This window comes from Lygodium microphyllum, chromosome 30, assembly GCF_053477565.2.
Source record: "Lygodium microphyllum isolate KBCC chromosome 30, Lygodium_microphyllum_v1.1.10, whole genome shotgun sequence".
NCBI classification, from domain to species: Eukaryota; Viridiplantae; Streptophyta; class Polypodiopsida; order Schizaeales; family Lygodiaceae; genus Lygodium; species Lygodium microphyllum.
The window spans coordinates 70,243,606-70,261,515 of record NC_141164.1 but is presented as its reverse complement, the minus strand read 5'-3'; the positions used below and the strand labels follow the sequence as shown (position 1 = coordinate 70,261,515).

The 17,910-nt window shown below is 38.3% G+C and overlaps 1 protein-coding gene and 2 pseudogenes across 1 annotated transcript in view; 2 read left to right on the top strand and 1 right to left on the bottom strand.

Moving 5' to 3' along the window:
* Nucleotides 1-17,910, bottom strand: part of FVE (Transducin family protein / WD-40 repeat family protein) — a 67,881-nt gene that overhangs the window by 36,477 nt on the left and 13,494 nt on the right. Inside the window, exons 3-6 of the mRNA XM_087672350.1 lie at nucleotides 15,525-15,588; nucleotides 14,880-14,966; nucleotides 14,717-14,779; nucleotides 14,358-14,423 (exon numbers count right to left, since the gene is read on the bottom strand). Coding sequence (XP_087528476.1) covers nucleotides 14,358-14,423; nucleotides 14,717-14,779; nucleotides 14,880-14,966; nucleotides 15,525-15,588 — 280 coding nt within the window. The remainder of the gene's footprint in view (nucleotides 1-14,357; nucleotides 14,424-14,716; nucleotides 14,780-14,879; nucleotides 14,967-15,524; nucleotides 15,589-17,910) is intronic.
* Nucleotides 787-1,378, top strand: LOC148009981 (uncharacterized; annotated as a pseudogene).
* On the top strand, nucleotides 1,412-2,172 carry LOC148009980 (uncharacterized; annotated as a pseudogene).

The window sequence follows — 17,910 nt, the reverse complement described above, 5'->3', positions numbered from 1 at the left end:
GCTCCTCCAATGCAGGAACTAAAGAAAGTGTTAACCACGCCACACAAGAACAAGGTTTTCAGCTTTGATTTAGTGCTGTTTGTGGAACTGTTTCACTGCTGAAATGATGCCAGGGTTAAAGGGTTTGTAGAGCAACTAATACGGAACAGAACTGGAATGAAATAAGGCTGAGAAAAGGTCAAGAAACAGGTGAAAAACAGTAAATACAGAGTTCTGCAGATTGCAATTCTGCACTTGAATTATTTAGTTATGCTCATAGAAAGCGCTTTCCTACTTGGGATGATGTTCTGGATATGCTGTACTGTCCTTATGCACTTGAAATTTACTCAGAAAGGGATGTTATTTTGGATATGCTGTACTGTCCTTATGCAGCTGAAATTTACTCAGAAAATATGAAAGTCAACTATTCACAGGTTTTGTACTTTGGAACATTTCTTTTTTTTTTGTAACCTTCCATCTTTTAATTGATAAAAAAATATCAAGAGGGGTGCCGGGGTGCCGGTCTTCGGGGCCAATCTGGTGTTGAGCGAGAGTGAAGTCTCTATTTGTGTGTGTACGTGAAAAGACCATGTATTAATTGAAGGAACTACCACTTTTATGTGAGTCATAGACCGGTTTCATAGTTCCATCCCCGGGATTTAAATTCTTTTTTGTAAGAATTTAAGCTCGGACAGTTTTAGGTGAAAAGGCCACACACATGTTTTACAGAGATTACAAGTGAGACAGACTACGAGAATTTTCTTGGGTACAGTATTTGCTAGATACAGGACTAGAGAGATGGCAAACATGGACAAAGGCAAAGGAAAACTGCCTCACAAAGAAGAGAGTTCTTCTTCTGCTCGTAGACACCGAAGAGAGAGTATTGGTGCACAGGTGTCAGCACCTCTAGAACCGAGATTGAACCACAAGATGAGTAGCAAGAACACGAGGACTTGTTTATGGCACAACTCCTCAGTATGATTGGCTCTTTCTAACAGCTTGCAAAGAATCCTCAAATGCAAAAATTTTTGAAGTCACATAATGAGGATTCTCAGGCTGAGTCATCACATCATACCATGGAGCGCTCAAAAAGGCAAACCTCTAATGTGCGTGTGCATGTGGAAAAGACACCAAACATGGAGACAAGTCCAATGCAACAAGAAGCACAAGCACAGGACCAAGGAATGAATGGTCAAGGCAGTAATGCACGAGAGGCACAGCAGACTATTCCTCCTCTCCTCCTCAGTTTCCTATCTATCCTGGTTTCTTTGGTGGTGGGTCAGTTTTTCAAGCAATGGCTAGATTACCCACTGGTTATCAAGGATACTTGCCTAGAGGGCCACTAGGAATGATGCCTATTGAGTCAGTGAACCCACTTTATGCTAATATTGGTCTATAGCCCGATTATTAGACTTTGCAGAGTCCTTATTTGATGCATGGAGTACAAAATGCAGCAGCTGGTTTTTCTCAGCCTAGTGGCCATATGGCAGCTAAGACAGGTGAAATGATGTTGATAATGCACCTAAGGGACTCCCCTTTTTACAGCCACCTGTCTATGACAACCTAACACCAAAAAATGCAAAGCCTAAAGACTATAAAGAGGGTGGTCAAGCATAAAAGTTTGAAACCTTCAGTGGTATGCAAGATAAGCTGAAAGCTTTAACATTTATACAGCAGTTTGATGCAGCTTACACTGGAGGAAATTTTACTGAGACTTCTAAGGTGCGGAAGGCTGCAACTTTTTTGAAAGGTAATGCTTTGCAATGGTGGAACATATTGTTGATGCAAGGATATTCACCTGCCACTTGGGTCCATTTCAAACAGTTGATTACAGCCTCATGGTCAACTAATACGTTTGAAGTAGATGTCATGACTGCATGGCATAAATTGGACGCAGCAAATTGTGTGGATTTAGAAGAGTATAATAAGAAATTTTAGGAAGCACTTTTCCCCGTGAGTTCTTACACGACAATGCCCCTGTCGGAACAAATTGAAAAGTACTGTTGCGGTTTGCCCGAAGCCAACAAGGATTATTGTACCAAGACTAGGGTTACAAATATGGTACAGTTAATTGAAAATGCTGGTGTGGCAAATGCATTGTTGAAAGAAAAAGCTAACAGCTTTAAAGGCAATGAAAAGAAGGATTCTCAGTTTAAGCAAGATCTTGCCAAGAAAAAAAAGCAATTTCCATAAAAGACCAGCTTTACAAATAAGTCTTTTTGGAAAAAAAGATTTCAGCAGCAACCTCAAACTTCTTTTTAAACAGGGCAAAGGACAGAACAAGCCACTTTTTGGCAAATCATTTGAAGAAAGAAAAGCTTTAATGATGGCTAGGAAATGCTTTATATGTTCTATATGTCAAGGGGAGGTCTGAGTAGTCATTGCCTCCTATATCAGCATTGTGAGGTACTAAAAGACCTATTTTAGATGGGAGTTCTAGTGACCTTGTTCTGCTGACTTGCTAGGCAACTATTCTAGGAGTTCCTGTTAGTGTGAGACAGTTAGAAAAGTCTGCGAGACAAAATAAAGATACAAAGGAAAATCCCTAAATATCTGAAAGATTGTATATGAATACATAGAGGTGTGTAAAAAGTGGTTCTAACCCCTATAAAAATAGAACAGGAAAGAAAAGAAAAATCCTTGAGCAGATGACAAGCTCAACACATGTGGACATTGATGATGGACTGCCTGGTTAGATGGGTCCACACGTCTACACTAACAAAAAGGCCATATTACTTCTAATTGCCCACAACAATCTTCTAAAGATGCGGAGGATAAAGATGCGCCAAGTAAAAAGAAGCCCAACATTGGCTTAGTGCCTGATATGGTGGGAGATCAATCAGCTGATGATGCTACAGAATTGTGTAGAGCTTGGGGAAAGATCAAAGATTCCACAATGCTTATTTTCTTTGATCCTGGAGCTCATGCAAACTTTATCTCACCGACATTGGCAACTAAGCTGGGTATACATCTCAAGGAAATGGGACCAATTGGACAAGCTGATTTGGCATGCCTAATACATACTAAACCTGTCACCCCCATTCTTGGCAAACTCCGTATGCACATCCAGAGCTATGTGTACACAAAGGAGTTCCATATTATGCCTTTAGAGGGCTATGATGTTCTGTTGGGTATTCCATGGTGCCACAGGAAGCATACTATCTTGTATACTTACAACAGAACGATTACTCTTGTACATAGGAGCAAGACTCATGTGTTAGATGTGAAGCTTAAAGGAAAGCCTATCCCAATTGTTTCTGTTTCTGCAATTACTTTCGTAATGAAAAATCATATTTCTGCATTCTTGGTTTTTGCAAAGGCAATTAATGAAGTTGATAGTAATATGTCTGTACTAGATAAAAGTAGAAGGGCTTTCTTACATAAATTTAGTGATTGTTTCTCAAATTCGTTACCAAGAGAGTTACCCCCTGAGAGGCCTCAAGATCAGACCATAGATCTTATTCCAGGGACTAGTTTTTCCAATAGGCCACCGTACAGGGTCAATGCAACGCAATAGAAAGAGATTATGACACATGTTAATGAGCTTTTAGAGAAGGGACTAATTCAGCCCAATAGTTCTCCGTTTTGTTCACCTGTGTTGCTAGTTCAGAAAAAGGATGGCTCTTGGCAAATGTGTATTGACTACAGAGCCTTGAATAAAGACACGATCAAGAATAGGTTTCCGATTCCGAGGATAGATGACATTCTTGATCGATTACAAGGAGCAAGAATGTTTAGCAAGATAGATTTGAAAAGTGGATACCATCAGATCAGAATCAGACCAGAGGATATCCATAAGACTGCTTTTAGAACGACATTTGGTCCCTATGAATTTTTTATCATGCCGTTTGGGTTGACCAATGCTCCTGCCACGTTTAACAGGATGATGGATAGAATTTTCCGCCCTTATCAATGTTTTGTTGGCACATTCTTTGATGATATGATTCTCTTTTCAACGAATGAAGAGGAGCATAGAAAACACTTAGTTACAGTCTTTAATGAGCTTAAGCATAACAGATTGCTCATTAATGGCAAGAAGAGTGAATTCTTTTTGGAAGAGATTCACTTCCTTGGGCACATAGTTTCTAAAGATGGTGTAAAGATGGATCCTGCAAAGATAGAAGCAATTGTATCTTGGCCAGACTTGAAAACCGTTCATGATATCCGCAGTTTCCTTGGCCTATGCCCCTACTACAGAAGATTTGTAAGACACTTTGCAGAGATTGCTTCTCCTTTACATGCGCTTGAAAAGAAGGATGTCAAATGGCAATGGACTGACAAAGAGAAATCAGCATTTAGATGTTTAAAGGGAAAAATAACTACAGATCCAGTACTTATTTAGCCAGATCTGTCTAAGCCATTCATAGTGCAATGTGATGCATGTGGAAACAGCATTGGTGCTATATTAATGCGGAATAACCAAGTGTGGCATACGAGAGTAGAGTACTTTCTATCATTGAAAAAACTTACCAAATTTATGAAAACCAGTTATTGGCTATGATCCATGCACTTTCTAGTTGGAAAAACTATTTGCTTGGTGTTGATTTTGTAGTGCAAACGGATCATCAAACACTTAGATACTTTCTCACACAGGCTAAATTGTCAAAGAAACACATGCATTGGGAAAATTTCCTATCGATGTTTCATTTTCACATAGCGCATGTGAAAGGCAAGAAGAATGTAGTTGCAGATGCTTTATCTCGCAAACCACAGGTGTCTGCTATTTCAATTTCTTATCACCATGAATTTGATGATATGAAAGAGTAGTATGCTGATGACAAAGATTTCTCTGAAATCTATGAACAGTTGATCAATGGCCAACATCATAATCATTATGTGTTCAAAGAAGCCTTTATCATGATGCACAGAAGACTATGCGTTACAAAACAACTAAGGCCAAAAGTTTTATTACAAAGTCATGCTCCACCTTATGAAAGACATCGTGGTATTGATGCTACAGTCAAAGTGGTAGAGACTTTCTTCTATTGACCAACCTTGAGATCTAATGTTGATACATATGTCAGATCTTGCCTTGTATGCCAAAAGGTCAAATTTGATAGACAGAAGGCACCAAGATTATTGCAACCACTCCCTATTCCAAAAAGGCCATGGAAAAGTATTGCCATGGATTTCATTTTTTATCTTCCAAGAACTTCTTCAGGAAATGATGGAATCTGGACTATCATTTGCAAATTCAGCAAGTAGGCACATTTCATTCCTGTAAGAAAAAAGATTAAGTCATAACACATGATAAAGATATTTATGCATAATATTTTAAAGTACCATGGATGATGGAATGCTACGGTCAATTGTCAATGATAGGGACCCAAGAATGACTAGCTTATTTTGGAAAGCATTGTTTGAAAACATGGGCACTACGCTGAAAATTTTCATCTTCTTTCCATCCAATTCGACTGTTTTAGATCTACTGAAGTGTTATGTTTCATAACATAAGACTTCTTGGGAACACTACTTGCCATTGGTTGAGTATGCATACAATAATATAGTGCCCTCATCTACTCGCAAAGCACCTTTTGAGATTGTGGAAGGTGAAAAGAAATTGCCTCCCCTTTTGCAGACAAAAGATAACATTTTTTAAGCAAATCGTTATGTAAAAGATTAGGAAGAAGCATATAAAAAGGTCAATTATACCTTAGAAAAGTCACAAGCTAAACAAAAAAGAGCTATTGATAGTCATCATCGGGAACTCTTGTTCAAAAAAGATGATTGGGTCTTATTGCATTTTGAAAAGGCACGTTTGAGAAAACAGAAGGGCAAGGAACTTTTGTTTCCAAAGCTGAGTATCCATTACTATGGCCCTTTTCAAGTCTCAGAGAAGATCAATGACGTGGTATATAGGCTGAAATTGCCAAAGAATTGAAAAATTCATAATGCATTCCAAATGAGCTTATTGAAGCCTTTCATTGGTGAAGTGCCAGAATATATGGTTTAAGAGAAACAACCTAAAGTAGAGAAATTAGATGAGATTCTAGTTCCTAAGCATATCCTGGCTCATAAGGATAGAAAAGTGAAAGGTAGAGTTATAAGAAGATTTTTGGTGAAGTTCGAGAACTATTCACCAATGGATGCCAAATTTATGGAAGAGATTGAATTAGCATATTCGCCTCATTTATTGCAACCTTACCGAGAAGCTTTCTTGTTGGAATCTACGATGACTTAGAATGCTTTTTGAAGCAATGTACATTCTCTATTTTACAATTGAATACTGCATCTCATTGAATAATGCACAATGTATGATTTACACTTAGCACTAACATGTGTATCATTAAATGAAATCTCAGTGCTTTGAAGTTGTATTTGTTACACTTCAGTTGAATGATTATAGATGTTGTGACACTAATAGTTCGAGGATACGTGCTGTCGCCCTGTGTTGCATCCGGAAACATGTATATTAGAAAGGCTCCTAGTAACCATAGTTGGATATAGGATGTGATCCTTCCCCTATGTGAGACTTGAACTTGCAATGGCACAAATGGTAGTGGAGAAACTCTTACCATCGCCCCGTGTCATCTGTTAGCAAGTGATACATACGATCGCACTAATAACATGGAGAATCTTGTTATCATCCTGTGTCATCCGTTAGCATGTGTGGCATGCAATCGAGATCGCTTGCTTCTTTCAAGAGGGGAGTATGTCACCAGGTGGTGATACTTTTTGCAATTGCTTTCCTTATTTACTTATATAAATATTTTATTTTTCTTTTCTTTAGTTGTTGTTACTTTTTACCCCTGGAATTCTCTTGGATTAAGCAAGGATCTTTGCATGGCCAGAACAGACAATCATTGGGACAAATTGGACTAATGGTTTGTCTAAGCCTTAGGACCGGTTCCATATTGAATGGGCACTGAAGAATAGAATGCCGGTGGTTTGGGACTGTGTGCTTAGCCACTGGAGATGGTGCAGAACAATGAGCCTAGCCAAGACAGAGAAGATGCACATGTGAGAATGCTCACGGAATAAAAGTCACCATAACTGAGCCATATTACACTTTTTGATGTGGTTGCAATGATAAAAGTTCCTCAGAACAACTTGAGAAACGCAGAGGTCACCATCCCTAAAATTTAGAGAGTTACTATTTTTGGACCCCAGAATTTGTTCGTGTCATTATCTTTGTTTTTGCATAAGGATTAAATCTCTAGTCTGTGCTGAGGTCAATTTTGCACCGATCATGGAGAATTATAGACTGAAAAGTTTAAACGGGAAAATTGTTACATTTATGCCATGTGGCACAAATTCCCAAAAGAGAGAGAGCATTTTAAAAAAAACGTAATAGGCATAAGGGACAGATCTAAGAATAAAGTTTGGAGGAGCTGAGGGCAGATTGTTGCAAGTACATCAGCTATGAAGAGTACTTCTTCATCTCTGACTCATGTACGAAGGTAGAGCTTGCTCCCTCTGGTCAACTCTCTCTCTATTCTTAGAGGATTAGTACAGTTTGTGGGGCTGTTTTACTACACATGAATCATTGAGTTATGGTCACAGAAAATGCTTTCCTAAAAGGGATGTTGTTCTGGATATGTTGGACAATAAAAACAGTAAATACAAAGCTCTGTAGACTACAATTATGCACATGAATCATTGAGTTATGGTCACAGAAAATGCTTTCCTAAAAGGGATTGAGTTATGGTCACAGAAAATGCTTTCCTAAAAGGGATGTTCTGGATATGCTGGACAGTAAGAACAGTAAATAAAGAGTTCTGCAGACTGCAATTCTACACATGAATCATTGAGTTAAGGTCACATTAAATGCTTTCCTAAAAGGGATCTTGTTCTAGTCAAGCTATATTGTCCTTATGCAGCTGGGATTTACTCAGAAAATATGAAAACCAACTGTTTACAGGTTATGTATTTTGGAACATTTCATTTTTGTAACTTTCCATCTTTTAATTGATAAAGAAATACCGAGAGGGCGCCAGTCTTTGGGGCCAATCTGGTGTTGAGCAAGGGACCGAGGTCTCTGTTTGTGTGTGTGCGTGAAAGGTATTAATTGAAGGAACTACCACTTTATGTGAATCATAGACCGGTTTCGACCAAAGCAGAAGAGACTTTTTTCTATTAGCCATCCTTGAGATCTAATGTTGATGCATATGTTAGATCTTGCCTTGTATGTCAAAAGGTCAAATTTGATAGACAAAAGGCACCAAGGTTATTGCAACCATTGCCTATTCCAGAAAGGGCATGGGGATGTATTGCCATGAATTTCATTTTTTATCTTCCAAGAACTTCTTTAGGGAATGATGGAATCTAGACTATCATTTGCAAATTCAACAAACATGCACATTTCATTCCTGTATGGAAAAAGGTTAAGTCAGAACACATGGTAAAGGTAATTATGCATAATATCTTCAAGTACCATGGAATGCTACGGTCAATTGTCAATGATAGGGACCTAAGAATGACTAGCTTGTTTTGGAAAGCATTGCTTGAAAGCGTGGGCACTACACTGAAATTTTCATCTTCTTTCCATCCACAAATTGATGGACAATTTGAAGAAGCATATTCGACTGTTTTAGATCTACTGAAGTGTTATGTTTCAGACCATAAGACTTCTTGGGAACACTACTTGCCATTGGTTCAGTATGAATATAATAATTCACTGCACTCATCTGCTAGCAAAGCACCTTTTGAGATTGTGAAAAGTGAAAAGAAACTACTCCCATTTAACAAACAAAAGATAACATTTTTGAAGCAAATCATTATGTAAAAGATTGGGAAGAAGCATATAAAAAGGTCAAGTATGCCTTAGAAAAGTCACAAGCTAAACAGAAAAGAGCTGCTGATAGTCATCGTCAAGAACTCTTGTTCAAAAAGGATGATTGGGTCTTATTGCATTTTTAACAGGTTTTGAGAAAACAGAAGGGCAAGAAACTTTTGTTTCCAAAGCTGAGTATCCATTACTATGGCCCTTTTCAAGTCTCAGAGAAGATCAATGACGTGGTATATAGGCTGAAATTGCCAAAGAATTGAAAAATTCATAATGCATTCCAAATGAGCTTATTGAAGCCTTTCATTGGTGAAGTGCCAAAATATATGGTTTAAGAGAAACAACCTAAAGTAGAGAAATTAGATGAGATTCTAGTTCCTAAGCATATCCTGGCACATAAGGATAGAAAAGTGAAAGGTAGAGTTATAAGAAGATTTTTGGTGAAGTTCGAGAACTATTCACCAATGGATGCCAAATTTATGGAAGAGATTGAATTAGCATATTCGCCTCATTTATTGCAACCTTACCGAGAAGCTTTCTTGTTGGAATCTACGATGACTTAGAATGCTTTTTGAAGCAATGTACATTCTCTATTTCACAATTGAATACTGCATCTCATTGAATAATGCACAATGTATGATTTACACTTAGCACTAACATGTGTATCATTAAATGAAATCTCAGTGCTTTGAAGTTGTATTTGTTACACTTCAGTTGAATGATTATAGATGTTGTGACACTAATAGTTCGAGGATACGTGCTGTCGCCCTGTGTTGCATCCGGAAACATGTATATTAGAAAGACTCCTAGTAACCATAGTTGGATATAGGATGTGATCCTTCCCCTATATGAGACTTGAACTTGCAATGGCACAAATGGTAGTGGAGAAACTCCTACCATCGCCCCGTGTCATCTGTTAGCAAGTTATACATACGATCGCACTAATAACATGGAGAATCTTGTTATCGTCCTGTGTCATCCGTTAGCATGTGTGGCATGCAATGAACGTCGCTTGCTTCTTTCAAGAGGCGGGAATATCACCAGGTGGTGATACTTTTTGCAATTGCTTTCCTTATTTACTTCTATAAATATTTTGTTTTATATTCCTTAGTTGTTGTTGCTTTTTACCCCCAAAATTCTCTTGGATTAAGCCGAGATCTTTGCATGGCCAGAAGAGGCAGCCATTGGGACAAATTGGACTAATGGTTGGTCTGAGCCTTGGGACCGGATTAAATGGGCACTGAAGAATAGAATGCCAGTGGGTTGGGACTGTGTGCTTACCCATTGGAGATGGTGCAGGACAATGAGCCTGGCCAAGACAGAAGATGCACATGTGAGAATGCCCACGGAATAAAAGTCGCCGCAACTGAGCCACATTACACTTTTTGACGTGGTTGCAATGATAAAAAATGCTTAGAACAACTTGAGGAATGCAAGGGTCTCCATCCCTAAAATTTAGGGAGTTACTATTTTTGGATCCCAAAATCTGTTCACGTCATTATCTTTGTTTTTGCACGAGGATTAATTCTTTGGTTTGTGCCGAGGTCAAATTTTGCACCAATCATGGAGAATTTTAGACCAGAAGGTTGAAACGGGAAAATTGTTACATGCATGCCATGTGTCACAATTTGGACACAAATTCCCGAGAGAGAGAGAGAGAGAGAGAGAGAGAGAGAGAGCATTTTTTAAAAAACGTAATAGACAGGAGGGGCAAATCTGAGCGTGAAGTTTTCAAGGGGCTAAGGGCAGCTGCAAGTACATCAGCTATGAAGAGTACTTCTTCGTCTCTAACTCATGTACGGAGGTAGAGCTTGCTCCCTCTGGTCAACCCTCTCTTGATTCTCAAAGGAAATGCTCTGCATGATGGGCTGATTTGATCAAATGTACACTTCTATGTTTTCTTTCTTCTTCTGCTGAGGCAAGAGCCTCACTGTTCAGGTTCAGGAGCAACTAATTGCTCCTCCAATGCAGGAACTAAAGAAAGTGTTAACCACGCCACACAAGAACAAGGTTTTCAGCTTTGATTTAGTGCTGTTTGTGGGACTGTTTTACTGCTGGAATGATGCCAGGGTTAAAGGGTTTGTAATCCAACTAATATGGAACAGAACTGGAATGGAATAAGGCTGAAAAAGGTCAAGAAACAGGTGAAAAATAGTAATACAAAGTTTTGCAGATTGCAATTCTGCACTTAAATTATTCCGTTATGCTCATAGAAAGTGTTTTTCTACTTGGGATGATGTTCTGGATATGTTGTACTGTCCTTATGCACTTGAAATTTACTCCAAAAGGGATGTTGTTCTAGATATGTTGTACTATCCTTATGCAAGTGAAATTTACTTCGAAAAGATGAAAGCTAACTGTTCACGAGTTTTGTACTTTGGAACATTTCTTTTTTTGTGTAACCTTCCATCTTTTAATTGATAAAGAAATACCGAGAGGGGCGCCGGTCTTCGGGGCCAATCTGGTGTTGAGCAAGGGAGTGAGGTCTCTATTTGAGTGTGTATGTGAAAAGACCAAGTATTAATTGAAGGAACTACCGCTTTATGTGAGTCATAAACCGGTTTCACCTTGTCTCATTGATACCGATGCTATTAGTCACATGATTCATTGGGGTGATTGGCTCTAGGGTCTCCACGCTCAAGAGGGTATATTCACTGTAACTAACATGTCGTCAATGCCTATTTGTGGTGTTGGCACTTTGCCATTGTTTTCTGACCATCCATCTTTACACTCTATATCAAAACTCTTCCATGCTTTGGACTTAGGCTTCCATCTTTCATGTGTTCATGGCCTAACTCGACTCGATACTTGGGTCGTCTTCACCAAGGTGGCTTGCCTATAGGATATCAAAATTCATGCACAAGATTCATCTATTAAAATTGCAAGACAACTTAATGCATACGAGCTTGTTGGACATTTTAGTTTTACCTACAAGTTTTATGCAATTTGTGCAAGAGTGATTTCATTGCTTCAATTGTACAATACATATTCTCTTTGTGTTATGGATATTTTTGAACTAACTCTATGATATTGTGGAGTAGTCAAGAGACAAAAACTAAATAGAGATATAATTTAAAGAGATGCGAGCGCCTTCAATCTCTCCAAATTTTAAGCTATATTTCATATAGCTTCCATCCTTATCTCTTCTTGCTATTTTGTAATGCCGGCTTTCACTTACTGTTTTTCGGGGTTACTATTTTTGGCATTTGCTATTTTTGGTGGTTAGTGAAATCAATTAACAAACAATCTATCCATAATTACCCACATAGAATAGTGTTCCCTCTTTGTCTTAGATAGCAAAAGAAATCCCTCCCATTTCATTGAAGAACTTATCAATGAATAGAGAAGTCCTTTTGTCTTTTATCTTTCAACTTTATTGACCGGATATTTATTACATTCGGCTACATTGTCTCAAATATCATAACTCTTTGGCTGTTCCACGCATGGACTTAACATTCATAGAGTATTCATTCTTGCAATTTTCTCTCTCTTGGGACACAAACTACAACATTCTCCTTTTCCATATCTTAAATCGTAGTCAAACTCTTAAAGTAGTTTGGTCTTTTTAGCCTTTTCACCCTTCAAATTTCTTTGATTAATAAGCCACTTAATGGTTTCTTGATGAGACACTAGTATAACTTTGGCACATTATAAATAGTATCACCATTTCTTCAAAGCATGTATAAGGGCATACAACTTACTCTAATAATTGACATAATTTTATCATACCCCATCTCTTTGTTATTTTCAAATGGTATTTGTCACAAGACTGCACCTATTGCAAGATTACTTTCATTGTTTCAAACACGAAGGGTTGATTGGAATTCATAATATTCTAAAATGGAGCTGTAGCAACAGCCACCTTAAGCTATCTAAAACTTTCTTGATAGATTGTACTCTGTTGGAATACTTTCTTGTTTCTTTTAGGTTGATCGATCATGGGAATAATTAGTTGGGCATAACCATGAATGAATTGGCAATAGAATCTAGATAAACATAAGAAGATTTGCAACTCTTCACAGCTGGACGGGAATGAGGCAAGATGCCATCCCCAAGGTCACCTCAATTACTCTTCACCCGAAGTACATGTGCGCTACCTAAGGCGGCTGATCACTGCTTTGGTACATTTGATCTCCCATATAAGAAGGTTCACCCTTATGGAGGGCGAGAACCAGCAAGGCTCTGGTTTGAGTTGTAATCTCAATCCCTTGATGAGTTTTAAGACCACAGGGCATTACCAAAAATTTCAATAGTGCCAATAGCTAAGTTCTTAATGTTGTGATGTTAAGCATTTGATACTCTAGAGGCATATGCTTTAGTCTATGTTGGTCTTTTCCAATTTTCTGAGCAAAGTGTGAATTGATATCTTTGTTTCTATTTTTTCGTTCTCCACTAGATTCAGGTGGTTTCATATCCTTAAGAGCTGGATTGTCTCTAATTCTTGGCTGAGTTTGTTTGGGCTTAATATCTGAACAGATACTCAAGCAGTCATGACTACTTGCTCCAGCATCCTTTGATGTGGAATGTGTGTTCAAATTTAAGGATATGGATCTATTATCCTTCTTTGCTCTTTTTTGATATTTTGACTAAGTTAGCTAGTTGCACTTTTATGGTATGACACAGCAGTCTCAGGTGCTCAAATCAGGTCCGCAGGCTCTAGAACTTCTCTTATAAGCTGGGAAGCAGTCTGGAACAGCAAATGGAGCTGTATCACAAGTAGAAACAGGTCACCTGGCTTATGACCACTCTATGACAGCAAAGCCAGCACTTGCACAAGCTCCCCAAACTGGCAAAGGCTTCTGGAGGGTGTGGGAAGCAGTGGGCAAGGGAAAAGCTGACGGTGTGGCTGGCTTAATGAGGGAACAATGGATACAAAAACACACGACTCCTATGTGTAAGAGGATCGGGGGTGCATTTGTCCTACTATTAAAAATAAATGGATTTATGTTAGATAATTTAGCACTGAGTGATTTTTTGGGGCCATTTTAGGGAGACTAAATTAGGGGTTAATGCACCATAATTATGACTCTGTAAAGCCTAATATTAGTATCTCAACGGAGCCTTAAGTTCCTTTCAATGCACATTCAAATCATCAGACAATGTTCAAACCAAGTGAGTGATTTTCTTCTTTAATAACCCTCAAGTTTGGCAAAACTCCTGCCTTTGCTTCATTTTAAACAAGTTTTGATTGGCACTGAACCACACCAATCCTTGTATAGCACAACATCAATTGAAACAGTTAATACAGCATTCAAGCATGTTGTTCAGCAGTTCGTATGGCAGTCAAGATCAGGATTCGAATTCTATTGACTGTAAGGATTTGTTGACATGCTGCATCAAAACATGTTTGATGTATGTATGTCTTAAGAGTTACCTCCAAAGAAGAATTGGTTGCTGCCAGTATTCAATCTTCAAACAGCTTTGCCTGCACTTAATTGGCAGCGACCCTCACTAACAATGAAATTCTAGCCTACCATTCAAATCTGAGAGCTGCTCTAAAACAGTACCTGATCTCCTATTGTCTGAAAAGAATAACCTAATTTGAAGCATGTGAAGCTAATTTAATTATAACAGAAGAGTTGAATTATAGCTAAAAGAACTGCCTCAATAGCAATAATTAAACAAAATTTGTGCAGCAAGTATTAATGAAAACCTCAGGACTATCAGTATGAGTTGCAACAATTTGTCTCTTCTGAGGCAATTCTCTGATTCTATTGACCTGGAAAGAAGACATAATACCAATAAGAAGAGATATTATTGTTGACTAAAACTAACTCACTTTGTACTCTACACCGATTTCACAAGAAAGAAGATAAGAGGAAGAACTCTAATTGCAGTGTGCTAAGAACTTCAGCTTGCAAAATTCAGGTGTAAACAAATCCAGGAGACACTCTAGCTTAGAAGTGCTGCTTCAGAACCATAATTTATCATGGTTGTTGAAGCATTCAATACCAGCACAAAGCCTCCCTGTGATCAATCCAAGTAGACAATCCAGTGCAAAATATGACTCACCTCTCCTGGATGGATAATGGTTTTGTGCTTTTTAACAAAAGGTGACCTGGACTCCTCATTAAACTGTTACATAACATACAGAAGTCAGAATCAGTAACATCAATGTTTGCATTAATTGTCAATCGTTGGTTTCTGGGAAAAATAAACAAGCATATAAACATGCCTGTGAAATGTGTTCAGCTGCCGCAACTCTAGGCTTAACCACCTCACAATTTGCAATCACCAATGTATTTGGCACCGATCCATCAGTCTAGATCATGTTGACAAAATCCAAAGTCGAGCACAAATTTGTCACCGCAACCTTACAAGTACGAAAACTGACAAAATCAAATGAGATTCAAAAGCTAACCTACACTGGCCCTGCTGCTACCAGGACACTGTAAAGCCCTGAATGCTGAGGTTGATAAATGCTTTTACCTTGAGGTTAAACTGATTATTTTGAAGCTAAAGGTTTGCCAACAAAGCCGTCCAAGTCATTTTCACACATTAAATTGACGTTGCACAAGCCCTTCTACCACCTGGACTTAGATTACTAACAATTCAGAAAGTGGTTGTCTATATAAGGACCATCCTCTTGATTAATCATTTACAACCATTTCTGCATTTTACTGAAGTGTCAAACTAATTTCATAAAACTCTCAGCCATTGGCAAATTTAAACTGGCATTGTCCCAACCTCAAAAGCTATGACCTGAACAATGTCCTTTCTGATGATTAAGTTTTTCAATTTGATGCTAAAGATTCATTGGCAAATGATAATAGCAGTTTCTTGTGTATTTAATTGCTTTTTTGATTATCTTGAAATTCACCTGCTCAGATAAGTAGAGTCGCTGACGATTCTTGTATGTTGCTTGTTCCAGTTGAGAGCCCCATCTGCATGGAGGTTAAAACATTTTAACATGGTTAAAATTGACTTGCCTTTCAGTAAGCCCAAACACTATCTTTGGAGTGTACATGGACACAAAATGGAGGGAGGGAAGAATCTTGAAATCCAATCTTTACAGAGCAATTATGGCTGTAACAATTGTCCTCTTGAATAAACCACTGCTGAAACATTGAATGATAGAAGGCTGAATGAGCTTGAATTCAATGCTTGCTGATATTAGTCGTTACCGTGGATTGCGTTATAAAGCAGGATTGCCATTATGCGGTTAATGAACTTGCAGTAATGCTAAGACTTGTCGCAAGTTAATAAGAATCTCAATCAATCAACCAAGAAAAAAAGTAATTCAGGGTTTCATTTAAAGCTGCCAAAGATGCTAATGAAAGAAAACAGTTGGTACCTATGGGGCAAGGAATGCAAATGCAAGGCCATCACGGAAGTGCCAATCCAATGGATTTTGGACACCCGGGCGTGCATGCTATGATGGGGCAGCCAATATATTTTGGTGGAAGCACAATTTTTCATACTATGGTTGGACAAGGACCACATGCAGGAATGCATGGCACAAATCCCTATAGTATGCAACAACCAATGCATGGTGTGCAAGGCCTAATGTATTCAAATATGGTTGAAAATATACAAAACCCTATATATGGTAGCATGGGTTTGATGCCTGGGACACAAAGTAGTATGTTTGGTAATGCATCTGCATCCCCAAAGGCTTATGGGGATAAGGAATGAATGCTGATCGTGCAAATGCTCCGTTTGGTGTTGGTTTTGATGTAAATTCAGCAAATGCACCCTTTTTGCAGTAGCCAGTGTATGACAACTTGACACCCAAATGGGCAACAAAAGACTATGATGAGGGTGAAAAAGCAATGAAGTTTGAGTCCTTCAATGGTGCACAAGATAGGCTGAAAGCTTTGACTTTCATTCAACAGTTTGATGCAACCCATTCAGGGGAAACTTCACCAAGTCCTCAAAGATTCAAAAGACAACCACTTTCTTGAAAGGGAATGCATAACAATAGTGGTCCACTCTTTTAATGCAAGGTAGAGCACCATCAACGTGGATACAATTCAAACAAATATTTGCATCGAATTGGTTGACAAGTACCTTTGAGGTGGACATCATGATAGCTTGAAATAAGCTGGATGCTAAGCAATGTAATAATTTAGAGCAATATAATAAGAAGTTTTGGGATGCATTGTTGCCTATTACTTCTTATTGCCCTGTACCCCTTCATGAGGAAGTGGAATAGTATGTTTGTGGGCTGCCCAAAGGAATCAAGGATTTTTGCATTAAATCCACCATGTCTAGCATGTCTTAGCTCATAGAGACTACTACTACAGCTGATGCTTTGCTGCATGGAAAGGATTCGGGCTTCCTAGAGACTGGGGAGAAGCCAAATGAAAATTTGTTTAGGTTAAGCAAAGAGACTCATCTGAAAATTAGCCTATAAAGAGGCCAAAATAGCAAAGAAATGGCTCGAAAACATTGGCAAAACGTAGGGAATTGATAGCTGCAAATTAAAGTTTTATTTGTGAACAAAAAGATCACATTGCAAGGGACTGTCCCAATAGGCAGCAAGCTAGAAAATCAGAAAATCAAGGAAATTCTAAAGAAAAGAAACCCAAAACATCCATGGGATTGGTGCCCAATGTTGTTAGTGATCAACCCAATGATGATGATGCTGAGTTGTGCAAAGCATGAGGCAAAATTAGGAATCAACATGCATGCATTTTCTTTGATAATGGTGCACGAGTCAACTTCAACTCTATTGACATGGCAGCCTGTCTAGGCATCAAAGAGGATGAGATGAGACCCATGGGAAAAGTTGGAATGGCATGTAAAGGCCATACAGAGCTCGTCAGACCACTCATTGAAAAGCTTCGGTTGCATATATAGGGATATGTAGACAGCAAAGAGTTCTTCATTGCTCCGTCTGAGGGTTGTGATGTATTGCTTGGTATGCCATGATCAAAGTGGTTCCATACATAATGTACGGCACTTATAGATACGTACTATACGTCGTTCTGTATGGATAAATTTTTTATGTACGTAAAAATACGTACCTTTGTAAAATAATAATAAACAAGAGGATATTTTAGGGTGTTTCCCACTGTACATTAAGCATAAAGATATATACATTCCCTACTTAGTACTTATGACCATGTCACATCACAATTGAAACCTTTAAGCATTAAACATTTAACACGTGCATAACACTAAATAGTGAAAACTAAATTTTAGACTATCAAACTAACATTGAGGAAGTCTACATGATAAAGAGCCAAAACATAACACAGTAC